The 27,188-nt window shown below is 43.1% G+C and overlaps 1 protein-coding gene across 3 annotated transcripts in view; it reads left to right on the top strand.

Moving 5' to 3' along the window:
• LOC115091730 (FH2 domain-containing protein 1-like) overlaps nt 1–27,188 on the top strand; it is a 129,549-nt gene that overhangs the window by 70,141 nt on the left and 32,220 nt on the right. For all 3 annotated transcript variants that reach the window (XM_029601886.1, XM_029601887.1, XM_029601885.1), the window contains one exon: nt 6,771–6,873. In XM_029601886.1, the coding sequence (XP_029457746.1) occupies nt 6,771–6,873 (103 nt within the window). The remainder of the gene's footprint in view (nt 1–6,770; nt 6,874–27,188) is intronic.

The raw sequence follows: 27,188 nt of genomic DNA, 5'->3' as shown, positions 1-27,188 counted from the left end.
ACGTCACACGCCGTGACGTCAAACGTCGTGACGTCATGCCTTGCGCTCCCAAATTGCACGCACAGGCGTTCATTCATTCACCGCCGGCGGGGGCTGCTGGAAGCTGCTTTCGCCGCCGGCTCCCTCCGCCTGGATGAATGCACGCCCGCCGGCTCCCTCCGCCTGGATGAATGCACGCCCGCCGGCGCATACGGGCGTGCATTCATTCACTCACCTTCGCCGGCGGGCGTGAATTCATCCAGGCTTACGGGCGTCCATTCATCCACCTTCATCGGCGGGGGCTGCTGGAAGCCGCTTTCGCCGCTGGCTGCCCCCGGGAGGCCGGGGAGCCGCAGTGCGCGCCTCGGGAGGAGGAGAGAGAGGACTGTTCAAAGAAAATTCACATGCAGTAAATTTACTTTTTATACTTTTACTTTTGTTTTAATGACATGTCGAGCCGATTTTCGCCCTGCTTCGGGAGGGGGGGATATTTTGACCGGAGCCTGCCTATTGCTGTCACACCACACTAACGCCAGGGTAAGGGTCCCGGGGGGTGAGGGGGTCGTTTGCCCATGAGTTTTGTCTCTCTGACCCGACGCTCCACACTAACGCAGGGGTAAGGGGTAGGCGGTAAGTTAGCAGGTTAAACGCGCGGCAAAACTGCAGGTTAAAAAGGCGATAGTCGGGGCGCGCGTTACTGTATGGGAGGAAATAGCTAATCAGAGCGTTTACATCTCATATACATGCCGCGGGCGGAAAGCGTTACCGGTTGATTTAAAGAAGCGGTAAGGATGAGTTAAAAGGGATAGTGAATTGCGGGTTGGATTTACGCGGCCAAATTGTGAGTTAGAAGCAGGGTAACCGCGGCTGCGCTTTACTGTATCGGCCTGAGAGAGGAGGGGGATTAGGGGGAGCGACCAAAACAAGAGGATGGGTGAACAGGGTTTATTGTAAACAACGTTGACTAGATTCTATCCCGCTGTGGTCTGAATAAATAGGACTGAAATATCTGAACCGTGGCAAGCAGCTTAAAAATCAAATTATAAACACCATCTGCTAGATTTATCACGTTAAGATCCGGAGCATTAAAATTAAGACATAAAAATATTAAAAAAATATGACTAAAATATATTAAAACATCGTGATAAAATGACTAGATGCCGTCTGCTAAATTTTATCCCACAATTGTCTGGATACTAAATCGTCAAGATTGACAAAAGATAAGCAAAACCATGGCTAAAATAAATTAGGACACCGTGGCAAAGTGACTACATGCTGTCATGCAAGAAAAACAAATATCGTTGGTTTCTTAACTTACCAAATGCAATCGCCAACAATTCAGCGACTGACTCAACTACAGCCAGACAGATACGGGAATGGCTGTCGGCGTTGGGACCATGAAAGCAATCAAATTTACTACCGGAAATCAAGGGCTGCGCGTCAGGCTACCTTTTAAACGCTTCCTTTTCCCGCCAAAATTTTTGAAAAAAGCCGATGCTGAACGAAAATACAAGAGACATACCACTATATGTAAGATGATTTTTAGTGTACTTAAAAACCATGAACATAGAGTATGCATGTACATTACTAATAAATAAGATGAAACCTAAATAAAATCCTTTTCCAGATAGAAGATAAATAAATAAAATACTTGGTCACCATATTAAAATATACATAACTAGAAGTCATAAAAATGAAACAACATCAGAACCAATGGGATATTTATTTATTTATTTTATTTAACATTTCTTTTATACCGATATCCGTTCGCACATCGTATCGGTTCACAGTGAACAAAAAACCATTGGGCAGTGCCCGTACATTTAACATATAACGGATAACATAATATAATATGATGAACTAGGCAACATATAAATAAATTTTTGGGAGGAGCCCTTACATATAACAGGCATCATTGGGTAGATGCTATGGAGTATAACTATATACATGAAAGTGCAAAGTACAAAATCATCAGACGTAAAGGCGTTCATACCAAGATATCAGTATAACATTCATAGGGGGGTTTTATGTAATAGGGGGTGAGATGGAGTAGGCTTGCTGAAAGAGCCATGTTTTAAGTTTCTTTTTGAAAGTGGGGGTATAGGACTCTATGCGAATATCATGGGGCAGTGAGTTCCATATGGTGGGGCCGGCAAGAGAAAAGGCTCTGTTAATAGTGGAGGAGAGTTTAAAAAATTTAATAGATTGGGCACGGAGTGTTCCTTGAAGAGCTGGGCGTGTAGGTCTCTTGGAGGTACGAGGTAAGGGGGGGGGGGGGGTTAAGCCAGTTGAGGTTGGAATTTACTAGACTCTTATGAATGATCGAGAGTGTTTTATAAAGAATTCGTGACTGTATAGGGAGCCAGTGTAGTTTAATAAGTGTGGGGGTGATGTGATCTCTTTTCTTTGTATTTGACAATATCCGAGCGGCGGCATTTTGTAGGAGTTGAAGTGGCTTAGTGTGTGTTGCAGGAATGCCAAGTAAGAGCGCATTACAATAGTCAATCTTCGATAAAATAATAGCTTGGAGGACTGTACGGAAATCATTGAAGTGTAGTAGGGGTCTGAGTTTCTTTATTGTTTGGAGTTTAAAATAGCAGTCTTTTATGATGGATTTGATGAATGGTTTAAATGAGAGGTGATTATCAATAATAACTCCTAAGTTGCGAGTGTGCGATGGGAAGTTGGTAGCTGAGTAAGCAGGAGGGATGTCTGGGATCGGTTGCCTATTAGATATGATTAATAGCTCAGTCTTGTTGGAATGAAGAGCTAGGTGCATGTCCTTTAGGAGTTGGTTGATAGAGGAAAGACAGGATTCCCAGCTGTGTAAAGCAGTTTGGATGGAGTCAGAGAAAGGGAAGATGATTTGCACATCAGCATAAATAAAATGCTTGATGTGCAGGTTAGTGAGAAGCGTGGAAAGGGGAAGCATGTATATATTAAATAGCGTGGATGAGAGTGAGGAACCTTGGGGTACACCTTGGGGAAGACTGATGGGATCAGATTCATTGTTGTCCATTGTGACAGTGAAAGTGCGATTTTGGAGATAAGATTGAATCCAGTCAATGGCCTTGCCAGTGATCCCAATATTTCTGAGTATGTTGAGTAGGACATCGTGATTTTATATTAAGATAAAAGGCACACAGTAACTTTCTACAGAGGGCTGCCATGTTTGTAACAGTAAAGGCAGTAAAATGGCAAACACTAACTTTCTTCAAAACACTGTCATATTTATAGCAGCAAACAAAGATAAAATATAACTGTTAAACAAACCAATAATCATTAAAAAAAAAACCCAGAAAACTCTATCTCATTATTGAGACCATTTGGTGACACTGTATTAAAATCACATATAAACTTCTGTTCTATTCTTAAAAGATTCTGGTCAAACTTTCCTCCCCTCCAATTTTTATTCACTTTCTTAATGGCACAGAATCTATATTCATCAAATTTGTGTCCTGCCTCTAAACTGTGTACTACTAAGGGTTTGCCATCAACCTTTCTGTTAACTGCGCTCTTATGCTCAATTATACGTTTGTGCAGAGGTCTAATGGTCTTGCCCTACATACATCTTTCTACAAGGACAAAGAGCCACATAAATCACTCCTACAGTCAGTAAAACAAGTCAGAAAATATTCCTTTTCTGTTCCAATCTTTAAATGTACATTGACACACTGCATCTTCCCCACGGTCTGTGGCCTGCTGGCCTAATATCCTTTGGTCTATGTATTGGTAATGATAATGGTGATAAAAGATCTTGTTAGCGATCATGATTTCTTTGTCTTTAAATGCTGGTAACATCTGTAAAACATGCTAATGTTTTTTTAAGAATTTACCAATATTTGTCAAACCTGTGTATGTGATGGGACAGACTATTTTATTCTTTTTATTCTTTTTTCCTTTTGTGGTTAAGAGTCAATCGCTCACAACTAGCTGCCCGATTGTAACCATCTACACATGCTTTAGGATAACCATAAGCAAAAAACCTATTTCATTTCTACAGACCTTTTGTGGAAGGTGTGCTCTTCTGTGCAAAGTCTCTTTAGTCTTAGAAATTGTGTGTAGGGTAAATTCTTAACAAGTGGCCTGCTGTGACAGCTATCGAATCTCAGTAACTTATTGGTATCTGTTTCCTATAAATGTCTGTGAGAACTTCTTCTTTGTGTGTGATCAGTATATCTAAAAAAGGGATGGTATTTAAATCATAAACCACGTTGAATTTTAGATTATCTAAATCATTAAGCCAGTCCTTGAATAGAAACAACTGTAGCAGAAGATGCAGGGGTCAATAGCCTGGAGATTCCTGAAGCAGTGGTGGTGGTGACTGGATAGGGGTGTGCATTCGTTTTCGCCATATTGGCGATCCGCAACGTATATTGCACTATTCGTGGGGAAGCGAAACGTATCGCAATTCCCCACGAATACACAAATCTTCACCGAATTATATGGACACCTAAATAAAAATTTAAACAACCCCCCCCACCCAAGACTTACCAAAACTCCCTGGTGGTCCAGTGGGGGGTCCGGGAGCCATCCCCTGCACTCACACCCTCGGTGCCGGTTTCATAATGGCTCAGCTTTTGTCACAGGGACTACCGGTGCCATTGGTCAGGCCCTGTCACATGGCCATCGGCGCCATCTTGTGCTCCTACCATGTGACAGGGGCTGACCAATGGCACCGGTAGTCCCTCTGACAAAAGCTATCTGCGCCATTTTGAGTACTGGCATCAGACGGCCGGAGTGCAGGAGGTCGCTCTGGGACCCCCGTTGGACCCCCAGGGACTTTTGGCCAGCTTGAGGGGGCCTCCTGACCCCCATAAGACTTGCCAAAAGTCCAGCGGGGGTCCGGGAGCGACCTGCACGCCGGCCATCCGATGCCAGTATTCAAAATGGCGCCGATCGCCTTTGCCCTCACTGTCACAGGGGCCGACCGTTGGTACCTGTGACAGTGAGGGCAAAGGCGATCGGCGCCATTTTGAGTACTGGCATCGGATGGCTGGCGTGCAGGAGGTCGCTCCCGGACCCCTGCTGGACTTTTGGCAAGTCTTGTGGGGGTCTGAAGGCCTCCCCCAAGCTGGCCAAAAGTCCCTGGGGGTCCCGGAGCGACCTCCTGCACTCCGGCTGTCCGATGCCAGTACTCAAAATGGCGCAGATAGCCTTTGCCCATACTATGTCACAGGGGCTACCGGTGCCATTGGTCAGCCCTTGTCACATGGTAGGAGCACAAGATGGCACCGATGGCCATGTGACAGGGGCTGACCAATGGCACCGGTAGCCCCGTGACATAGTATGGGAAAGGCTATCGGTGCCATTATGAAACCGGCACAGAGGGTGTGAGTACAGGGGATGGCTCCCGGACCCCCTGCTGGACCACCAGGGAATTTTGGTAAGTCTTGGGTGGGGGGGGGGGGGATGTCAGGAGGGTGGGGGGTTGTAGTTTTAAGTTTAGCTGGGACACGAATAGAAATCGCCGTATTAACGCATCGGGGCACCATACGGCCGAATGCAACGTATCTGCTCCCCGACTAATCCGAATCACGAATGCAACGTATGGCATCCCTCTGCACATCCCTATGACTGGATGAATCTGTGCATGTGGGCGGGAAGAAGGCAGAGTGATTAATGTGAAAACCCCCTCTCATACCATCTGAAAGCTAACTAAGGTGAAGATGACTAAGAAACAGCTGTGAAAGAGATGTCAAGCTATTGGTAAGGCTAGTGAATAGAGGTGGTAAAGAGTAGAGCTGAGGTTAAGGAGTTTTGAGGCATAAGTCACTGGGATCATGGGTATGGAGGTTAGTCACCAGGAACAATGGCAGGGGGAAACTGGGTGAAGGAAGAAGGAAAGCCAGCAATTAGTCACTGAGAGAGGAGGGGGATTAGGGGGTCAATAAATGAGTAACCTGGAGAGGTAGTGAGGTGGATAGTGGGCCTCGAAGAGATGTTGGGATTGAGGTGGAAGGAGTTTAAATTTTACAGGTGGCTGAGAGCAAAAGTCCAACACAATCACTGTGGCCTATTGTGCAAAGGTTATGAGAGAAAAGGTAACCTCTGACAGAGCAACAACTGAAGCAGAGTCCTCAGGGGAAAGTTAGTCAAAGTGAGAAGACAAAGCATAAGAGTCATAAATGTGAGCAGGCATTCCTCTGGGAAGAAGAGGAAGAGAAGAGGGGAATAGGGATAAGATTGGAGGGGTAACTGTTTGATGTGCAGAGATGAACTGAAAATTGCCTTGGATAGCCAGAATCAGGAGCAGGAGAATATGTAGGAAAGAGGGGAGGAATGACAGTAATGAGGATGAGATGCTGTCAGCAAGAGTGGAGATGGCTGGATAAGAGGATGAAAACTTTGAAGCTCAAGAGCAGTGGACAGGCCAAAAGAGAATGTCAAGTGAGGTAAAGAATGGAGGGAATAGGATAATACTCAATGGTTTCTAGTAGTGAATAAGAAGATTGGGAAGATTAGCATCAGGAGCCATAAGAGGGGGGAAAACTTACTGAGCCCAGTCAGTTGCTTGTAGAAAACGTATGCAGACATACTTGCAACCCCTCCAGTACTTGGTCAGTTGCTAAGGAGCACGGGGTGAGAGCAGCACAGGCACAAGCTGGTTGGTGGTTTCTTGAAGTCTACCATCAAGTCAGCTGGGAGAAATATGCAGATGCACTGCAGCCTCCTGAGTATCCTCACCCCCTTCTCCAACTCCTCCCTGATAGCGTCACAGGGAATAGCTGCTCCTCCCTCTGCCCTTCCCCCAATGCATCACATATTTAATTTCTTCTTTTTCCTTATAGACCGATTCAGCAGATTGTGAAGGATATCCAGCAAGGAAGAGGGTCTGAGTATGGAGCAGAGACGCTGAAGGAACTGATGAAAATGCTTCCCAGCAACGAGGAGGTATAAGAGGGCAGATGAGTGGGTGTGAGAAATAGGAAATGGAGGAGTTAGTCTGACAGTTGGGTAAGGGCTCAGGTGAAAGTTGGATTGAAGATTGAGATTGAGGATTGGAGATGATGAAGTGGGATCATGGCTAGGAATGGGGGTTAAGGCTAGATTTGATGGGGTTGGGATGATGGCTGGAGATAGTGGAGGTAGAAACAGGGATTGTGGTATGGATGGGGTAGGATCAGGGATTGGGGGTAAAGGCTAGAGAGATGGGATATCAGATTGAGATGGTGGAACTAGGATTGGGAATTGGGAGGTGGAGCATGGATTGGAATAGAGGTGAAGATTAGAGATGGGGTGGGATCAGGGATTGGGCATGAGGGTTGGAGATGAATGGGGGTTAAGATGAGGGCTAGAAATACAGGAGGTAGAAACAGGGACTGTTGGATTGAGGTTTGGGAATGAGGACTGGAGATGATGGGTATAGGGGATCAGATTGAGATGCTGGGAGTAGGATCAGGAATTAGGAGATGGGACATGGATTGGAACAGAGGTGAAGACTGGAGGTGATGGGGTACAGAGAGAGAAGCAGTTACATTGAAGAAAGTTTTGCCTGTGTCCCAGACACTTTGAGGTTTATAACATATATTTGTATATGGTTTATTATATTTGTTATACCACACAACTGTACCAATCTTAGTGATTTATTAAAAACATAAATTTCATTTTAAACAGTCATGGGCTCACATAAAGAAAATCATAAAAATCAGTCAACGCTAATCAGAAAATAAAATTCACATTAAATGTATTAAAGGGCAACTCAAGAATCAAACTGAAGAGAAGATCAGCGATCAAATGTCTGTGCAAAAAGCCTTCACCCCTTTTCTGAACTTTAAGTAATTGTTCTCCCTGAGTATCGGCAGGAAAGGCGCCTGGGAGCTAAGCAAAGTGAGCCTGATATTCAAAATGCAATGAAGGTATCCGGCTAAGTGGTGGCCACTGAATGTCCAGCCGGATAAGTCAGGGGCGGGCAGTGGCTGGATCTGGGTGCTGCTACTTATCCAGCTAACTTAGGCCTAGAGCCACTAAACAGTGATTCATGTTCCTGGGGTGGGGGGAGGGTCGCTGCGATAGTCTGGCTCCTCCCCTGAAAACACATCCTGGCTCTGTGGCACGTTCTTGTGTCTCCTGGCCAAACACTGCAGGATGAAATAACACACGGAGTGGCCCTTTAATGTGGTGGTAGCTCCAACCTCAAGGAACTGCCATCACCTTAAAGGGCCACTGGCACACCCCCTCCCTAAAAAAAGTTCTGTTTAAAATGGGGAAGTTGAGCGGGGTCAATGGTGACCCCCCAACTCCCAAAGGTTGAAAATAGATGCACATTTCTGGTCAGTGATGGCCCCGGTCCCTCATAGTCAACATTAGTTACCCCCTGTCCCCTTACCCACCTCCACCCTCCCAACGGTGGTGATTAATTTAACATTGGTGACTCAGTGGCCCCTTCCCCTCTCCCAAAAGTTTTAAATAAAATAAGTGGTCCGGGGACCCCTGCCCTATAGGCACCCCCAAACCTTAGAAAAATGTGTAGCATCCCATGGTGGAACTGGGGCACTCATGCACCCAGCCTGGTTGTCATGTGACTGGGGCAAGGTCCAGGGATCAAACCCAGGCCACGTGGCCACTGGGCTAGGTGTGTGTGGGGGGGGGGCCCCCGATCCCACCCCCACCATGGGATCCCACACTCATTTCTAAGTTTTGGGGCCTGGACAACTTACTTTATTTAAAACTCTTTTGGAGGTGGGGTGGCCACTGAGCCACCAATGTTAAATTAGATTTCTTTGAGGAGACTGGGGAGCTACTTTTAAGATTGGACTTTGGCAGTTGGAGGAGGGTTGTGGACCAGGGACAGATTGGCCTATCAGGGAATCGAGCTTCCCCCAGTGGTCCTGTCGCTCCATCACTTGGCTTTTTTTCAGCTTCCCAGCCAAATAGAGGGACTGCTGGGTCCCAAAGAGAAATCTGCGAAGCTACAGCAAAGTTCATCCTGCTGTGGCCTGAAGAGGCATGCAAGGCCGCATGGCCCCCCACCACCACCAGAGCAAGAGAGCCTGTGTGAGTGAGCCTCATGTGTGAGTGCCTGTATGTGTGTGACAGCTTGTGTATGTGTGAGACTGCAAATGTATGAGAGCAAGAGAGCCTGTGTACGAGAGCCTCGTGTGTGTGAGTACCTGTATGTGTAAGAGTGACGGCCTGTGTATGTGTGAGACCCCTTTTTTCCCTCACCCTCCCTCCAGCCCCAGTCTCCCTCTCAAGTCATTTTGTGCTTAAGTACTACTCTCCTGTTACCTTTGTCACTTAGTAGTTTAACGCTCCCCCCTACCTCTCCTAGCTCTTCTAACCTGGCAGCCCTGTCCTTCTCTAAGTTCTGAGTTATGTTCCAAGTTATCTTTTCTAGGTTATCCTGATTTTTATCTTGATTAATCCTTTGTTATATGTAACTTTCCCAGGTTTGGTTTGATGTAAACCGGTGTGATAAGACTTTTGTCCTGAATATCGGTATAGTAAAAAAGAAGTAAATAAAATATGTATGAGAACAAGAGAGCCTGTGTATGAGAGCCTCATGTGAGTGCCTGCGAGTGCCTGTATGTGTAAGTGACAGCCTGTGTATGTGTGAGACTGCATATGTATAAGAGCAAGAGAGCCTGCATGTGTCTGAGGCTGTGTATGTGAGAACGTGACTGCATGTGTGAGATGGAGAGCCTGTGTGTGTGTGACAGCAAGTATGTAAGTGAGTCTGTGTGTGAGGGGGGGAGAGGATAAATACTGAGGCCCCCCCCAATCCACATCAATCTGTGGATGACTGGAAATCAAAAGATCCCAAGTATGGAGAGCTAGAGATTTTTAATCCTTTTTGGGTGGTGTTTCATTAAAATCATCCAATGTACCTGAAGATTGGAAGATGGTCAATGTAACCCCAATATTTAAAAAGGGCTCCAGGGGTGATTTGGGGAATTATAGAATGGTGAGCCTGATTTCACTGCCAGGAAAAATCATGGAAACTTAAAGAAAATCACAAACATATAGAAAGACATAACTTGATGGGACTCAGCCAGCATGGATTTACCCAAGGGAAGTCTCGACTCACTAATCTCCTACATTTTTATAAAGGGGTTAATAAATATGTGGACAAAGGTGAACAGGTAGATGTGGTGTATTTAGATTTTCAAAGGTGTTCAACAGAATACTGCATATGAGGCTTCTAAGAAAACTAAAATGTTATGGGATAGGAGGTGATGTCCTTTTGTGGACTGCAAGTTGGTTAAGACAGGAAACAGAGTAGGATTAAATGGTCAATTTTCACAGTAGAAAAAGGTAACGGTGGAGTGCCTCAGGGATCTGTATTTGGACCTGTGCTTTTCAATATATTTATAAATGATCTGGAAAGGAATACGACGAGTGAGGTTATCAAATTTGCAGATACAAAATTATTCAGAGTAGTTAAATCACAAGCAGATTGTGATACATTACAGGAGGACCTTGCAAGACTGGAAGATTGGGCATCCAAATGGCAGATGAAATTTAATGTGGACAAGTGCAAAGTGATGCATATAGGGAAAAATAACCCTTGCTGTAGTTACACAATGTTAGGTTCCATATTAGGAGCTACCACCCAAGAAAAAGATCTAGGCATCATAGTAGATAATACTTTAAAATCGTTGGCTCAGTGTGCTGTGGCAGTCAAAGCAAACAGTGTTAGGAATTATTAGAAAGGGAATGGCTAATAAAATGGAAAATGTCATAATGCCTCTGTATCGCTCCATGGTGAGACCGCACCTTGAATACTGTGTACAGTTCTGGTTGCTGCATCTCAAAAAGGATATAATTGCGATGGAGAAGGTACAGAGAAGGGCAACCAAAATGATAAAGGGAATGGAACAGTTTCCCTATGAGGAAAGACTAAAGAAGTTAGCCCTGTTCAGTTTGGAGAAGAGACGGCTGAGGGGGGATATGATAGAAGTCTACAAAATCATGAGGACTTGAACATGTTCATGTAAATTGGTTATTTAGTCTCTCAGATAACAGAAGGACCAGGGGGCACTCCATGAAGTTAGCAAGTAGCTCATTTAAAAAAATTAAAATTCTTTTTCACTCCGTGCAGAGTTAGCTCTGGAATTCATTACCAGAGGATGTGGTTACAGCAGTTAGTGTAACTGGGTTTAAAAAAGGTTTGGATAAGTTCCTAGAGGAAAAATCCATGAACTGCTATTAATGAATAAGCAACAGTAGTTTGAGATTTAACGTTTGGGTACTTGCCAGGTTCTTGTGGCCTGGATTGGCTACTATTGGAAACAGGATGCTGGGCTTGATGGACCCTTGGTCTGACCCGGTATGGCTTATCTTATCTTATGAAATATTTGGTGTTTGGGAAATACTGGAAAAATCTGAATATTTGTTGGCTGTTGCCTGCTTGACATTCTTTTCATTAATATGGTTTTAATATTATGAATGTTTTTTATATTTCTTGACTTTATCGCTTAATGCTTAAGGAATGTTTGTTTTTCCATTGAGGTGGTCCAGAGCAGGGCAACCAGAATGGTGGGTGGATTCTCTCAAATGACTTATAAGGAGAGATTGAAGGACCTAAATATGTATACCCTGGAGGAGAGGAGGTGCAGGGGAGATATGATACAGGCCTTCAGATACCTGAAAGGTTTTAATGATGCACAACCAACAAAATCTTTTCCAAAAAAAAAAAAAATCATAATTTGGGCTCATGATCTGAGACTCCAGGGAGGAAGGACTTAGAACCAATGGGTCAGATTTTCAAAGCCCTACGCGCACTGGGCCTATTTTCAAAAGGCCTGGCAGCGCGCATAAAGCCCTGGGGCTTGAAAAAAGGGGCAGGGAGGTCCGGAGGCAGGCGCAACTTATAAAGTAAAGGTTGGGGGAGACTGTGAGCTGAGATGTTTGGAGAACGCCCGGAGGCCTTACTGGGGGTTTTGAACTTGGTTTGCGGCCCCGATGGAGGTGTTCCGGGTTTCACCCCCACTGATGTCATCGGTGGGCGACGCCTAAAGGGACCTACAAAATCAGCCCCTTTGTGGCATGTGCCGCCGCCGGTGCATCACCAAAGCCGCGCGCGCCTAAGGGGCACGTGGCTTAGTCCCAACAGCTCCAACTTTCTCTTCTCTTGACATCTCAATTTGGATTTGAGTAAATAAGGCATTCTCTTTGTTTTTAAATATTTCTCTCTACTCCGGTCTCCATGTTTAAGCAGGAACCAAGTAATTAACCTACTTACATGTACATTCTTGTTCTTTAACTATTAGGATGCCACACTTAGCACGAAAGAGACGAGTTAGGGAGTGTCAGGTCTCAGACTCAACCGAGCCTACCTCATTAATAGGTCCAATGGATGCACATGTATATAGAGGGTTGGGGAAGGGGATTGATGCTCCATTGAATACTGAGAGGGGGGAAGATGAGCCCTCAGGTGTTCTATGTTCCCACTATAGCTGCTGATCCTGTTCTGGTGGGAGCGAATGAGGTTTATGCATACCACAGTTTAAATTGTTGTTGAAGTATTTTCAATGGAAAATATATGGGAGGCAATAAATGAGTTGAATCAGAATATCTTTGGGCAATTGTCAACAGTGATGTAAAAAAGAATGTTTAATTGTTGGAATTTGATAATAGTAATATAAAAAGTGAATTAAAGTAAAAAATGAATATGGAAAAGTTAATGATGTACAAGTAGAACTTATAAAAAAAATCAGATATTGCAATTGAAAATAGAAAAACTAGAAAATATTGCTAGATTGAGAAATATACGATGTGTTAACTTTCCAAAAACTCCTGTTTAAACACCAATATAACTGGAGGAAATATTTAATGGAAATTTTGATTTTGGCTGAACCAACTCTGCCAATAGTTTCCAAATTATACTATTTGCCACGTCTGTCAAAATCCTCAGATGTGAGGAATATAGGGAATTTACAATTAGTTACAACAAAGGAAACCAGTAGTGGATAATATTAATATATCTGATATTTTAGAGCAATCTGAAGAGAGTTTAGTTGTACCCTCAACCTTAATAGTGAAACATGACAGAATCAGATAAAGATTGGATCTTTAAGAAATATTTCTTGAATAAGTCCAAAGAATTTATGGGCTGTAGGGTTCAGCTTTTTCCAGAACTGGCACCTTCAACACAGACGAAGGAAGCAATTTTTAGTGTTAAAAACACAGGTGATCCAACTGGGAATGTCTTATTTTAAAACATCCTTGTAAGTGTATAATAGTCAGAGGGGAATATTTATGTATTTACACAACCCATGCAATTGACTCAATTTCTTGAAAATAAGTTAAAACCCACGTTAAGCTCTACACCGAGCCCCATTGGATAGAACTCTATAGGTATGAACATTATTCTCGAATACATAAATACATCCCCCAGGTTAGTAAATGTTAATATTTTTTATTAAAATTAAGGATTAGGTTCTTGGAACCCTGAAATAGAGGGCTGGAAAGACAGGTTACCTGATTTTTTGAATTATGGATATTTAAAGTCAAAGGAAGTCTATGTTTAATTTGATAACTTGTATGACAATTCAAGGTATGTATGCTTGATATGTAATTGAAATGTTATAAATAAATTAAAAAAAAAAATAAAGGTTTGGGGGGGGTTAGGTAGGGCTGGGGGGGGGGGGGCAGAAGGAAAGTTACCTCCGAGACCGCTCCGATTTTGGAGCAGCTTTGGAGGGAATGGGGAAAGCCAGCAGGGCTCCCCAAGGGCTCGGCATGTGCAAGGTGCACTATTGGGCACCCCTTGTGCGCGCCGACCCTGGATTTTATAACGTGTGTGGCCTCGCTGGGTTGCGCACACAAATGTACGCCCATGCATAGGTATTAAAATCCAGCCCAATATCAGGAAATATTTCTTCACGGAGCGGGTGGTGAATGCCTGGAATGCCCTTCCGGAGGAAGTGGTGAAGACTAAAACTGTGAAGGATTTCAAAGGGGCATGGAAGAAACACTGTGGATCCCTAAAGGCTAGAGCAGTGGTTCTCAACTGGTGTGTCGCGACACCAGTGTGTCGCCAAGTACTGGCAGGTGGTGCAGCTCTTGGTGTCCCACTGCCCTGCTTGTGCTTCCCTTCTCCCCAGGGGCAGGGCTGAAGAGTGGAGAAACCCTTGCACCGCTGCTGGAGGTCAGGCCAGTGGCGGCTGATAAGCAGAGGCCAGGCTTATTGGGCCAAACAATGAGAAGAGGCTCCATGTGAGCTTGTGTGTGGGGTACAATGGGTGCGTGAGTGACAGCTTGTGTGTGGGGTACACTGGGTGCGTGAGTGACAGCTTGTGTGTGGGGTACACTGGGTGCGTGAGTGACAGCTTGTGTGTGGGGTACAATGGGTGCGTGAGTGACAGCTTGTGTGTGGGGTACAATGGGTGCGTGAGTGGCGACCTTGTGTGTGGGGTACAATGGGTGCGTGAGTGGCGACCTTGTGTGTGGGGTACAATGGGTGTGTGAGTGGCGACCTTGTGTGTGGGGTACAATGGGTGCGTGAGTGGCGACCTTGTGTGTGTGTGTGTGGTGTAGAATGGGAGCAAGAGCGGCGACCTTGTGTGTGTGTGTGTGTGTGTGGTAGAATGGGAGCAAGAGCATTTGTGTGATTGAGAGCTTGTATGTAAGTGACATAGCATGTGTGTGTGGGTGAGACAGAGACTGGTCAGGGAGGTGAATGGTGTGGGTGTTTGTGAGGAAGGGATACCAGTTGAGGTTACTGGTCTGTGTACGACTGACTGGTTGTGGGCGCTAAGGAAGAGGATTGTGAAGACAGAGCTTCAGCAGCCCTTGCTGCTTCTGGTGAGTGTATTGGCCTGCAAGGGAAAGGAGTAGGAGAGTTGCTGGAGAGGGTAAGTAAAGGTGGCATTTTAAGTTTATTTTTCTTGATTGACTGCCAATTTAATTATTGGGTATTATGCGGTCTGCTGTTTTGAAATATTTTATTGATATTTGGACAATTTTTAATTTTTATGAGTTTTTAATTGTTGGATATTCTGTTCAGCTGTTTTTGTAACATTTATTAGCATAGTTTTACAATTATTTCTAAGTGGGGATCTATCTATAGCAGCTTGGCTTGCTCTGTTTTCCTAATAGGAGGTGTATTTATTGTATTAGTGTTTAGGGCCTGGTTAAATATTTGTAGTGGTAAATTACTGTATTTTTATGAGGAGTATTGTGCTTGCCAGTAAAGAGTTTGTTTTGCTTTTACTGGGATGTCATCAGAACCAGAATATCTTTTTTTTTTTTTGTATGGTGAGCTGTACGGGTAATGCCCTAGTTTGCTCTGCACCCATTTTTGGGGGTCGAGGGGGTTCCCGAGGATGCAGAATGTATATTTACATTTTGCCTCGTGACTGTCACATGTTCAGTGTGTCACGCAGGTGAGAACTATGTCAGGTGTGTCCCGGCCAAAAAAAAGTTGAGAACCACTGGACTAGAGGATGGGAATGAATGAAAAGGGCATGGGGGTAGCTTGCTGGAATGGCAGTTACTACCCTTAACCAATAAACCTTCATATGGTTAACGCAACTCCAACATTGCTCTCTGCTTCAATGGCAAGGGGAAATGTGGAAACGAGGATTTACATTCAGACAACAACCAACAAGGTCACTGAACTGTACAGTTGAGTCTGGTAAAACAAGAATCTGGGTAACTTGCTTGATGCGGTGGTTACTACCCTTAACCAATAAGCCCGATACCTCACTTTTTTGATACAACTCCAACATTAGGATGCAAGGTGATGCACATAGGGAAAAATAACCCTTGCTGTAGTTACACGATGTTAGGTTCCATGTTAGGAGCTACCACCCAGGAAAAAGATCTAGGCATCATAGTGGATAATACTTTAAAATCGTCGGCTCAGTGTGCTGCAGCAGTCAAAAAAGCAAATAGAATGTTAGGAATTATTAGGAAGGGAATGGTTAATAGAACGGAAAATGTCATAATGCCTCTGTATCGCTCCATGGTGAGACCGCACCTTGAATACTGTGTACAATTCTGGTCGCCGCATCTCAAAAAAGATATAGTTGCGATGGAGAAGGTATAGAGAAGGGCAACCAAAATGATAAAGGGGATGGAACAGCTCCCCTATGAGGAAAGGCTGAAGAGGTTAGGGCTGTTCAGCTTGGAGAAGAGACGGCTGAGGGGGGATATGATAGAGGTCTTTAAGATCATGAGAGGTCTTGAACGAGTAGATGTGACTCGGTTATTTACACTTTCGAATAATAGAAGGACTAGGGGGCATTCCATGAAGTTAGCAAGTAACACATTTAAGGCTAATCGGAGAAAATTCTTTTTTCACTCAACGCACAATAAAGCTCTGGAATTTGTTGCCAGAGGATGTGGTTAGTGCAGTTAGTGTAGCTGGGTTCAAAAAAGGTTTGGATAAGTTCTTGGAGGAGAAGTCCATTAATGGCTATTAATCAATTATACTTAGGGAATAGCCACTGCTATTAATTGCATCAGTAGCATGGGATCTTCTTAGTGTTTGGGTAATTGCCAGGTTCTTGTGGCCTGGTTTTTGGCCTCTGTTGGAAACAGGATCCTGGGCTTGATGGACCCTTGGTCTGTCCCAGCATGGCAATGCTGGGACAGACCAAGGGTTCTTACTCTCTGCTTCAACAGCAGGGGTGGCAGGAAATTGGAATCAAACAGTAACCAACAAGGGCCTTTACCTTGGTCTATGAAACTAAGTATGGGAACTTGCTGAGAAGACTAGATGGGACATTTGGTCATTTTTCTGCCATCCTTTCTATGTTTCTATGTAATAGTCTTGCTGGCTGTGGTTTCCAGAGCATGTGTTTGAGCAAGAGTGAGTTAGCAAATATGCATGTGAGCCAAAATTTGAGCCAGTCAGCATGTGAGAATATAAGGGGTTTGTGTAAAGAATGAACATGTATGTTAGTGTGCACATATATAAATGAGTTTGTGCTTACCTCTTATCTCTGACTAATCCATGACAATCTGTCTAACTTCTCAGGTACAAAGAGCAGGGAATTTTTTTAGCCTTTGTTTTAATTGTTTGAAATATTTTATTGGTGTTTGTAAAATAAAAAAAAAAACGTTTAATCATTGGATGTTCCATTAATTAGCTGCTTTGAAATATTTATTCTTTTTCATGAGTGTTTTATATTTCTTGACTTTATTTGCTTTTATGTGGCATGCTAATGTTTCTGTTTTCTTCATTGTTGCACTGCATACAGAATCTGGCTTGTTGCAGTTCAGTTTTTGTATGCATGTTTCTAGTTATACTTTCTCTTTATTCAGTATTTGGCAAAGGTCTGTCTCCGTTCTGCATGTGTGATTGATTGAGATGGGGTATTCTGCTAGCATGTAGTTCTATATAGGGATCTATAACAGCTTGGCTTATTCTGTTTTCCTAATTGGAGGTGTATTGGTGTTTTAGGGTCTACTGTAATATTTGCAGTTTTGCCTTTTCATAGGTAGGGTTGGTGCTGGCAGTGCTGTTTCCCTATGGGAGTTTTACTGTATTGTAATTCAATTAACTTAAAGCTTTCTGAGGGCTGACATGCTTTACATTAGTCCTAATACCATATGTTTGCAGGTGTCTTTTTTTTTTGGCAGTTTTCTGGTGGGTACTAGAGCAGTGCATGTAAATACACATGTAAGTGATATTTTTACTTTAGATCACTGAATGTTCTTTTTCATGTAAAATTTGTTACTATAAATGCATTTTTTTTTAACTTGTGGGAAGGGTGGGAGCCAGGAGTGTGTAAGGCTGCAAGGTTCTCCTATGACACCTAATATCCTTGCACCAGCCCTAGCTCCACAAAAGAGCAGGATTCCACCTGGAGCTGTGCTACTTTGGGTTAGTGGCTCTCCCCAGTCTCAGCTAGGGCTTAATTTTCTCTTTAAGCCCAGGGAACAGTATGGGTCACTTCTGGTTTCCCCCTCCCCTGGAGGTGATAGGCAGATTAGAGCCTGGGGAACCATAAAAGCAGCAGACTGTGTAGCCTGCAGTCATTGGGAATGCACTAGAGTGGTGGGAGGGTTGCAGAGAGTGGAGGCGAGCTACAGGCACAGGAAGAAAGGAGGTAAGTCAGGAGAAAGTGCTGTGCAGTGTTTCTGTCTGAGGTGACTGCGCTGAGCTGTGAGAGATGCCGCTGGCTCTGGAACCAGAGAATGAGATTAGGAAAGGGAGGGGGCTGTCTCCGAATGGGGAAGGGCTGGTAGCAAGCAAGAAACTTACATCAGAGGCTCCCAAACCTTTTGCAAGCGTGGACCCCTTTTCAACCTCAAATTTTAACAGACCTCCACATGGTTCTCTTTAATTCTTACCTGCAGTTATATGCCATATATAGAAAAGCTATGAATGCAATAACAGATATAATTATATGCACATCAGACTCATTTGTAATAAATAACTTATTAAATAATGCTCTTGAAATCGAATATCTATAATTGCGAAGCACAACAGTAAATGTGCAAGAATGCACTCATTTTCACTTATGTAGTGTAAATACAGGCAGCCACATAGCTGGATCTGTCTGGATTTGGAGCAACTGGACGGAATGGACTCGTGGAACAAGGGGGGGGAGGGAGAGACTGAGAATGGACTGTGGAGCTGTGAGACTGGTGAGGAAGGGAAGGAGGGATGTTTGAGTCAGTAATAACCCTTCCAATGAAAAGACAACATTGCAACATTGCAACAGGCCCTAAAACACTAATACACCTCCTATTAAGAAAACAGAACTCCCTATATAGAAACTACTTGCTAGCAGAATATGTCACCTAAGTCACACACACATGCAAAACACTTTCTCACAAAATACAGAGTAAAGAGACCATAAAGTAGAAAGACAAACGTGCTGACAAACTGAACTGGAAATCCCAAGAAACCAGACTCTGTATGCAGTGCAACAATGGAAAAACAGAAGCATCACCATCAAGAAATATAAAACAATCATAACAGGAAAAACACACTAAAATATTTCTAAACAGCTGATGAATAGAATAACATCAAATGATTTATTTATTTAAAGGCTGTTTTTTAGCCGGTATTCGTGGGTACATCATATGTTTACAAGTAACTTTGAACATAGTACATGAAACAGGGTGATCAGAACTTGGGAGGGGTAACATTATATTAATGGTAACAGAACATAATGGAAACCAAGAATATGATTGATTGTACAGGGTAAGGGAATATGAACTTTAAGGGGGTGGGAGAGGAGGGAGGTGATGGGAGGGGGTAAAGGTGGAAAAAGGCAAGTGAAATATATACAGATTTAGATCTGAAGGTTGTGGGATGAGGGGTACAATAGATCATTATTCAGTAATAAAATAAGAGGTAGAGCATTAAGGAATGTACATTACATGATTTATTTTATTTATTTCTTTTGTATACCGACATTCGATCGAAATATCACATCGGTTTCCAGATAACAGGTTGAATAGGGCGAAAACTGCCCTATTTTACATTGTAACAAGATAACAATTAATTAAATATTATAAGAAACAATGCAACAGCTGAATATAATTAAATGTGGGTATAGAGAAATGGCAAATAGCCTATATACAGTATGTACAAAATGACTTGGTTACGAATAGAATGAGACTATATGATCAGTATAGGATAATGTCAAAGTATACATGACATTATTGGAGCATAGGGGGGTTGATGTTTATCAGGGAACACTTGTTTAAAGAGCCAGGTTTTTAGCTTTTTTGAATTGGTGTATAATGGAGAGAGTCTTGTAAAGGATACAGGAGGCTATAGAGCAAGTGGAGCTCTTTGAGGACTGGGGTGATGTGTTCTGTTTTGTGGGTGTTGGATAATATTCTGGTGGTGCTGTTTTGCAGCATTTGTAGGGGTTTAAGTGTTGAGGTGGGGAGGCCTAGGAGTAAGGAGTTACAGTAGTCAATTTTTGAGAAAATAGTGGCTTGAAGAACTGTGCGGGAATCATGGAGCTGAAGGAGGAGTTTCAGTTTCTTGAGGACGTGGAGTTTGAAGAAGCAGTCTTTTAGGGTTGCGTTGATGAATGCTTTTAAGTTCAATTTGTTATCAGTGATTATGCCAAGGTTGCAAGCGTTTTGCTTGATGGAGGTCGGGGTGGGGGGGGGGGGGTGTGCGGTGTTGTGGGTATCGATGATAAGTTCAGTTTTTGCTGTATTGAGGGCAAGGTGGGGAGGTAAGGAGGTGGTTTATTTCATTGAGGCAGTTTTCCCAAGTTTGGAGGGACTTGGAGATGGATTCTTGGATGGGAATTAAAATTTGGACATTGTCCACATAGATGAAGTGGGGGGAGGCCTAGGTCAGAGAAGAATTGGCAGAGGGGCAGAATTGGCAGAGGGGCAGAATTGGCAGAGGGGCAGAATGTATATGTTGAAGGTATATGTTGAAGAGGGTGGATGATAGGGAGGAACCTTGTGGGACACCGTAGTTGAGTTGGATTGGGGAAGATTCGGCGTTTCCGATCTTCACTGTGTAGTGTATGTCTTTAAGATAGGAAGTAAACCAGAGTAGAGCTGTCCCAGAGATGCCAATCTCTTTGAGGAGGTTGATTAGGATGTTGTGGTTAATGGTATCGAAGGTGCAGGAGATATCTAGTAAGGCAAGTATGTAGGAGTGGCCATTGTCTAGTCCTTTGAGGATGGTGTCTGTGAGGGTAAATAGGAGGGTTTCCGTACTGAAGAACTTACGGAAACCGAATTGAGGCAAAAAAGATGTGGCTTTCTAGGTAATCTGTGAGCTGGGTTTTGATGATTTTTTCCATGATTTTGACAATGAGGGGAAGGTTGGAAATGGGCCAATAGTTGGAAGAGTCAGTGGGGTCGAGGTTAGGTTTTTTAATATGGGTTTTACTATGGCCTGTTTTAAGGGTGGAGGGACTTTGCCGCATGTGAGGGAGCAGTTTATAATATCAGCAAAGGATTTGGCGCTGGGGATGGATAAGTGAGATTTGGTGGGAATGGTGTCAGAGGGATGTGTGGAGGGCTTTAGCTTCTTTAGTAGGCAGATGTAGTGTCCAGGGAGTCTAGGATGGTGGTGTGGTTAAAGATGGGAGGGTACAGGAGGGGGGCAGGAGTGGGGAAGTGTATCAGAACGTTTGCAATTTTATCACGGAAGAAGCGGGCGAGTTCTTCACATTTGAGATTAGTGCCCTCATCAGTGGAGGGGAGGGGTAGTGTTTTGGTTAGGGCAGCTATTATTCTGAGGTCCTGTTTCAGTTTTCTTTAGTTCGGGGGTGAACCATGGTTTTTAGGAATGGTGAGATTAATTTTTTTGGATAAAAGGGGGCAGAGTTTATTGGCGATGTTGATTGTAAGGTTATTCCAAGTGGATAAAACTAGGTCAGGGTTAGATAGGTCTAATTATTTAATAATTTTTATATACTGATTTTTCATGCGAGCATATCAAATCAGTTTACAGTAGTTAGCAATTAATCATTTAAAATTATTTGCATTTCCAAAGAAGAAAAGTAAATACATTGTTTCATAATATAATTAACATAGCAAACTAAATAGTAGGCTAAATCAAAATTTAAACAGAGGTAGTATAGTTAGGGTAGAGATAGTATATTTTTATTTTTACTATACATTACCTTGGTATAAAATCAGGAGAGTGAGATAATTATGCTAATAGCTCTTGGTAGGCTTGTTTAAAAAGCCAGGTTTTAATTCCCTTTTTAGATAATTTGATGTCAGCTTCTAGTCGTAATTCCTGTGGGATAGAGTTCCATAGAAGGGGGTCCAGCAACAGAGAGAGTTCTTTCTCTTACATTATTTAGGTGGGCAATTTTGGGGGAAGGAATTGGCAGCATCCCTGTTCCGGTTGATCTGGTGGTTCTTGAGGGGGTATGGAAGTGAAATGAAGAGGTTAGCCATTCAATTTTTTCATTGTACAGGGTTTTGTGAATTAGTGATAAGATTTTATGCTGGGCCCTGTATTTAACCGGCAGCCAGTGAAGTTTTAAATATTGGGGTGATATGTTCAGATCTTCTAGTACCGGTCAAGAGTCTAGCTGCAGAGTTCTGCAGAAGTGGCAATGGGCTTGTGATATTTGCGGGAAGGCCTAAGAATATTGAGTTACAGTAGTCTAATCTTGATAAGACAAGTGCCTGTACGACAGTTCTAAAGTCTTTTGGGAATAGGGGTTTTGATCTTTTGAGTATGTTTAATTTGAAATAACCATTGCGTATGACTTTTTTTTAACGCAGGATTTCATGGAGAATTCACAATAAGAATCCCTAGAGCTCGTACTTCTAGTGAGATGGGGTAGTTTTTGGACGCTTCTTGAATTTCAAGCTCTTTTGTCTTGCTTAATTTAGGGGAGATATATAGGATTTCAGTTTTTTAGAATTTAGGGAAAGATTAATTTGGGTTAATACCTTTTCAATGGTGGATTGGTATATGTCCTAGAGCTTTAGAGTTTGGTCAATGGACTTTTGGTTCTGTATTAAAATTTGAACATCTTCGGCATAGGTAAAATGTTAGACAGAGGCCTGATAGAATTCTGCATAAAGGGAACATATAGATATTAAATAGTGTAGAGGATAGAGAGGATCCTTGGGGCACTCCGAAGTTGAGATCGATAAGATGTGATTCTTTATCAAGAAATTTTACTTTGAAGGTTCTATTTGTTAGGTAAGAGCCTAAACCATTTGAGCGCTAAGTCTTTAATGCCTATTTCGTTTAGTCTATCAAGGAAGATATTATGGTTAACTGCATCAAAGGCTGCTGAGATGTCCAGTAAGATCAGGAAGTAAGATTGTCTGTCGGCTCCTCCAAGGATGATATTTTGTAGTGAAGTTAAGAGTCTCTGAACTAAAAATTTCTAAATCCGTATTGTGCTGGGTACAGGGTACTATGTTTCTCCAGATAATCTGTTGATTATTAATTACTTTCTCGAATTTTTGATATACAAGGTGAATTAGAAATGGGTCTTAGGTTTGAGAGATCGTATGAGTTTGCTTGTGGTTTTTTTGTGATTGGCTTTACTATTGCTGATTTTAAAGTGAGTGGGACATTAGCTTCGGTTATGGACAAGTTAATTATATTGGCAATATGTTTAGATACTATATTGGTGATTGTTTTTAATAGTTAGTTGGGATATGGTCAATTGGGTGGGCAGCTGGGTTTAGATATTTTAATTATACCTTCGACCTCAAGACATGAAACTGTCAAAGGAGGTTAAATGGTCCTTAGGATTGCTTGGTAGTACAATTTGGTTACAGTTCATGGGGGATATGTTTTTTATTATGTTTAAAGTTTTTTTTTCTTTAAAATATTGAGCAATTGTATTGCAATTAGAAGGGTTGTTTGTGGGAGTTTCAATAGGACTGGTCAGGTCTTTTACGTAAGAGAATAGAGCTCTAGGGTTATATTGAAATTTATTTTTAGAATAGAATTTTTTTTTTTCTTTATTGGTGGCTTCGTTCTATTTATGTAATAGAGATTTGTAGTTAGTGTTTCGGTGGAAGGAGAAGCTCTCCAATGTCTCTCAGCTTTTCTCAGTGTTTTAAATATCCTTAATTCATTGTTGTACCATGGGGGTATGGTGTTTTTTGTTAATGGAAATATCTTTTTTTAATAAGTGGGCAGCAATTATCAGCTACTCTTTGTTAACACAATCAGTTCATGGTTCTCTATCACTGTTTGTGTCTAGGTCATTCAGAGCTTTTGAGAGATGATCAGTTAGGGTATCAAGTTGACAAGGTTTCCTATATTCAGTTCTGGTCTTGGTTGCTGGGGGTGTTATGGGTGTCTATTGGATATTTATCACAGGTAATTAATTTATGATCAGACCATGGGATTGGGGAAATACATAAGAACATAAGAAAATGCCATACTGGGTCAGACCAAGGATCTATCAAGCCCAGCATCCTGTTTCCAACAGTGGTCAATCCAGGCCATAGGAACCTGGCAAGTACCAGGTAGTAGGACTGAGTGGTGTTGAGATAAGAGTTGATGAATATTAAGTCTAGTGTGTGTCCTGCTTTGTGGGTTGATTGATTTACTATTTGATGAAAACCTAATGCTGACATTGAGTTTAAGAATGCGTCACAGTTGTGAGGTAATGGGTCCTTATCGACATGTAAGTTAAAGTCAGAGTATGATGGTAGGAATTTCAGTTTTTAGGTTAGTAACAAAAATCTCAATTAATGGAGCGACATTTAAGTTCTAGTAGTCTTGGGGGTGCATAGATTAAACAAATTTGTAGCCACTTGGAATTTAAGACAGCTATTTCGAATTTGGGTGGAGAATTTATTTGCTGTATTTTTAGGAGGAGCTCCTTTTTAGACAGTATCATTATACCACCTCCTCTTTTGTTAAGCCTAGGCATAGATGTGATGTCATATTTATTTTTAGGTAGTTGATTTAAAAGAACATAGTCAGATTTTTTAAACCTGGTTCAGTGTTTGCACATATATGAACGTTATCTGTGAGAATGTCATTAAGGATAGACATTTACCAATAGTAGGGAAATAAGTGAAATACTATAATTTATTTTTGGGAATTAAGGGGTTAGAGATGTCTATAAGGCTTTGGAAGTTTTTTTTTTCTTAACTATTTTTTGTTTTTGTCTATTGAGGGAGATGATGGAAGGGATGTGTTTGGAATCCATGTTATTTAGCATAGTCTACAGTTTAATTTAGAGGAATAAAATAAGGGGGAACTCTCTGGGTGTTTAGGAATTTTAAGGAGAAACTAAATGGGAAAACGAAGGGGCAAGCCCCTTGGTCGCGCTCCTTGGGCACGCAGCGCCTCTGGTCCTGCTGCTGTCCTTTTCAAGCCTCACTGGACAGTCTACGCTCCTACGTCAGCGTCTACGTCCGTGAGGGGGGGAGGGGCAGAGCACCGCGGGGCTTCCGAAATCGGGGCCTGTGGAGAGGAGGAGGAGACAAGAGGAAAGTGTTACCATGTCGTGTGGAGAAGCAGGTAAGCTTAAAAAGTTATAAAAGCTTTACCAGGAGCTGAGATCCTAGGTGGTGGCGGGAGTTGTTGATGGCAGTGGTTAATTCGTCGTGCATGGTTTCCTACCATGAATGGTGTTGTGTTTGGGGGTAGGAGAGGGGAAATGCTTGATGGATAAGGTGTTTGAGTCTTAATCTGAGTTTTTTTTGGCTGCGAGAAGGCCCCTTTGTTGCATTCCTTCGGCGCACCACACCGGTGCACGGCGCCTGAGGCTCACTGGCGGGAGATTTAAGAGTCCTGTCTCTTGATGTCATGGTGAGGTGGATAGGGTGGGCGGAGCTATCTTCCGGCTGGTCCTGGGCGGCTCCAGAGGTGTCTGATCGCACCATGGTGTGGGGAGATTAAAGACTCACAATGTGTTTAAAATTTACCAAATGGCAACAAAATATTTCCAAACAGCAGGCACAAAGAATAGTTAAAACTAATAGTAAAAAAAATCCTCTGCTTTTCGTACCTGGGAACATTTATTTCCAGTCACCCTGAGATGTCTTGGTTTAGTGGGGTGGGAAGGGTGCACAAACGTCTCCTCCTCTTTCATATATATTCACACATTCTATAACACAAATTCATTCTCTCACACACTCTCTCTCCCTCTCGCATGCACTTGCTCTCATACACCTCTCGCTCTCACACACAGGCTTTAGTACCAAAAATACAAACATACAGGCTCACTCCCACAAACATACATGTTCTCACCTACACTCACACTCCCTCTCATACACAATGCTTTCATGCACACTTTCCCATTCTCACACACATACACGCTCCCTCTCTCTCGTACACATGCTTTCACACACGTGTGCACACATTCAGGCATCTTCTCACTTTTCCTGGAGTCTGCAGGGGGAGGAGAGGGTCAAATGGTCTCCTCACTCTGGCTGCCACTGGGATTGGTGCACCAGTGCTGTTGGGTCTATTCTCTCTGCCGCCAGGATGGGGTGCACCAGGGGCCTGTCACACTTTCTTTTCTCGGCTGTTGAGGATCAGGGTGTGCTCTTGACCTATCGGGCCTCTTCTTTCTCCATTGCCAGGACGAGGTGTGCTGTTGCCCATTGGACTGCTTTTCTCAGTTGCCGGTCAGGCCTTTTTTCCTAGTTGCTGGCAGATTGGGATAAGCTGTGACCTCCTACTTTCGTGGCCAGTGTGGACTGGGGTCTGTGGCAGCTTGTCAGGCTTCTTGAAAGGCACAGACCAGGCTTTCTCTTCTCTCCTCACAGTACACTTCCCACGGCCCCCCTGTTATAGTCTGGCAGACCACAGATTGGGAACTACTGTTTTACACTATGATGCAGCAGTGCTGAAGTGGGGGCACTCATTCCGTGAGCACCAAAGCAGCAGCACAGCTGTAGCACGTCAGAGAGAGCGAGATGCACCCATATAAACTTTGTCAGAGTATTTGTGGTTATCTTTCTCCGACACACACACACACACTCCGTATCTGAGAGAGTATGCGTCTTTGTGGGTGTCACTGTATGTGCCGATTAAAAATTTCTGCAATCTAAAAATGTTTGGCTGTGTGTATCTGACACTGGCTGGCAGTTTCATTATTTGCAGCTGCATCAAGAGCCAGACTGGGAATCAGGATATTTCTCTATAAGAGAGAGAAGGAATGTGTAGGGGGCCCAACCCATTTGCAAGGCAGGAATGGGGGCGGCTGGTCTGCTCACCCCTGCTTAACTTAGTTATTTAGGAAAGATGAAGCTGATTTTGGAGATATTTTGGCTCCAGTCTGCCTGCTTTTGGGAGCTGTTGACAGGCGCTGCATGGAAATTGCTTGATGTCAGACACCCCATGGATATCCACTCTTGGCCAGGGCTATCGCCTTGTGAACACTTTCATCCATTTTAAACTTTTGGGGAGTCTGGGCTGCCTCAAACACTGATCCTCGCTCATCCTTTTAACGAGCTGTGGCATTTTTTTTTTTTTCGGTTGGCTGGGAATTTAAATATGAGGCAGAAGGCTCGGGATCCACATTAGGTTCTTGGGCCTCCTGCCTCACATTTTACTATTTCTCCAAGATGTGGTGGTGGCTTATCATGGCTGGCCACCCTCTCGATTTGGCCACAATAAAATGTTTGCATAGGATTGCCTTTCCATGACTTGCATGTATGAATAATGCAAATGCATACAAAGGTAACTGTATTAGGGGAGGGTGGAAGGGCAAAGGCTTGCAAGATAGTGCAGCGATATACACTGTTTAATGTGCAAAAGAGCAGTACCGCAGCTTGATGAGATTAGTGATATTCATACCTAGAAAATAAGAACATAAGAACATGTAATACTGATTCAGACCAAGGGACCATCAAGCCCAGCATCCTGT

This window comes from Rhinatrema bivittatum, chromosome 5 (genome assembly GCF_901001135.1).
Source record: "Rhinatrema bivittatum chromosome 5, aRhiBiv1.1, whole genome shotgun sequence".
Taxonomy (NCBI): domain Eukaryota; kingdom Metazoa; phylum Chordata; class Amphibia; order Gymnophiona; family Rhinatrematidae; genus Rhinatrema; species Rhinatrema bivittatum.
The sequence above is the reverse complement of the archived record's forward strand: the minus strand, read 5'-3'. Positions and strand labels throughout refer to the sequence as shown.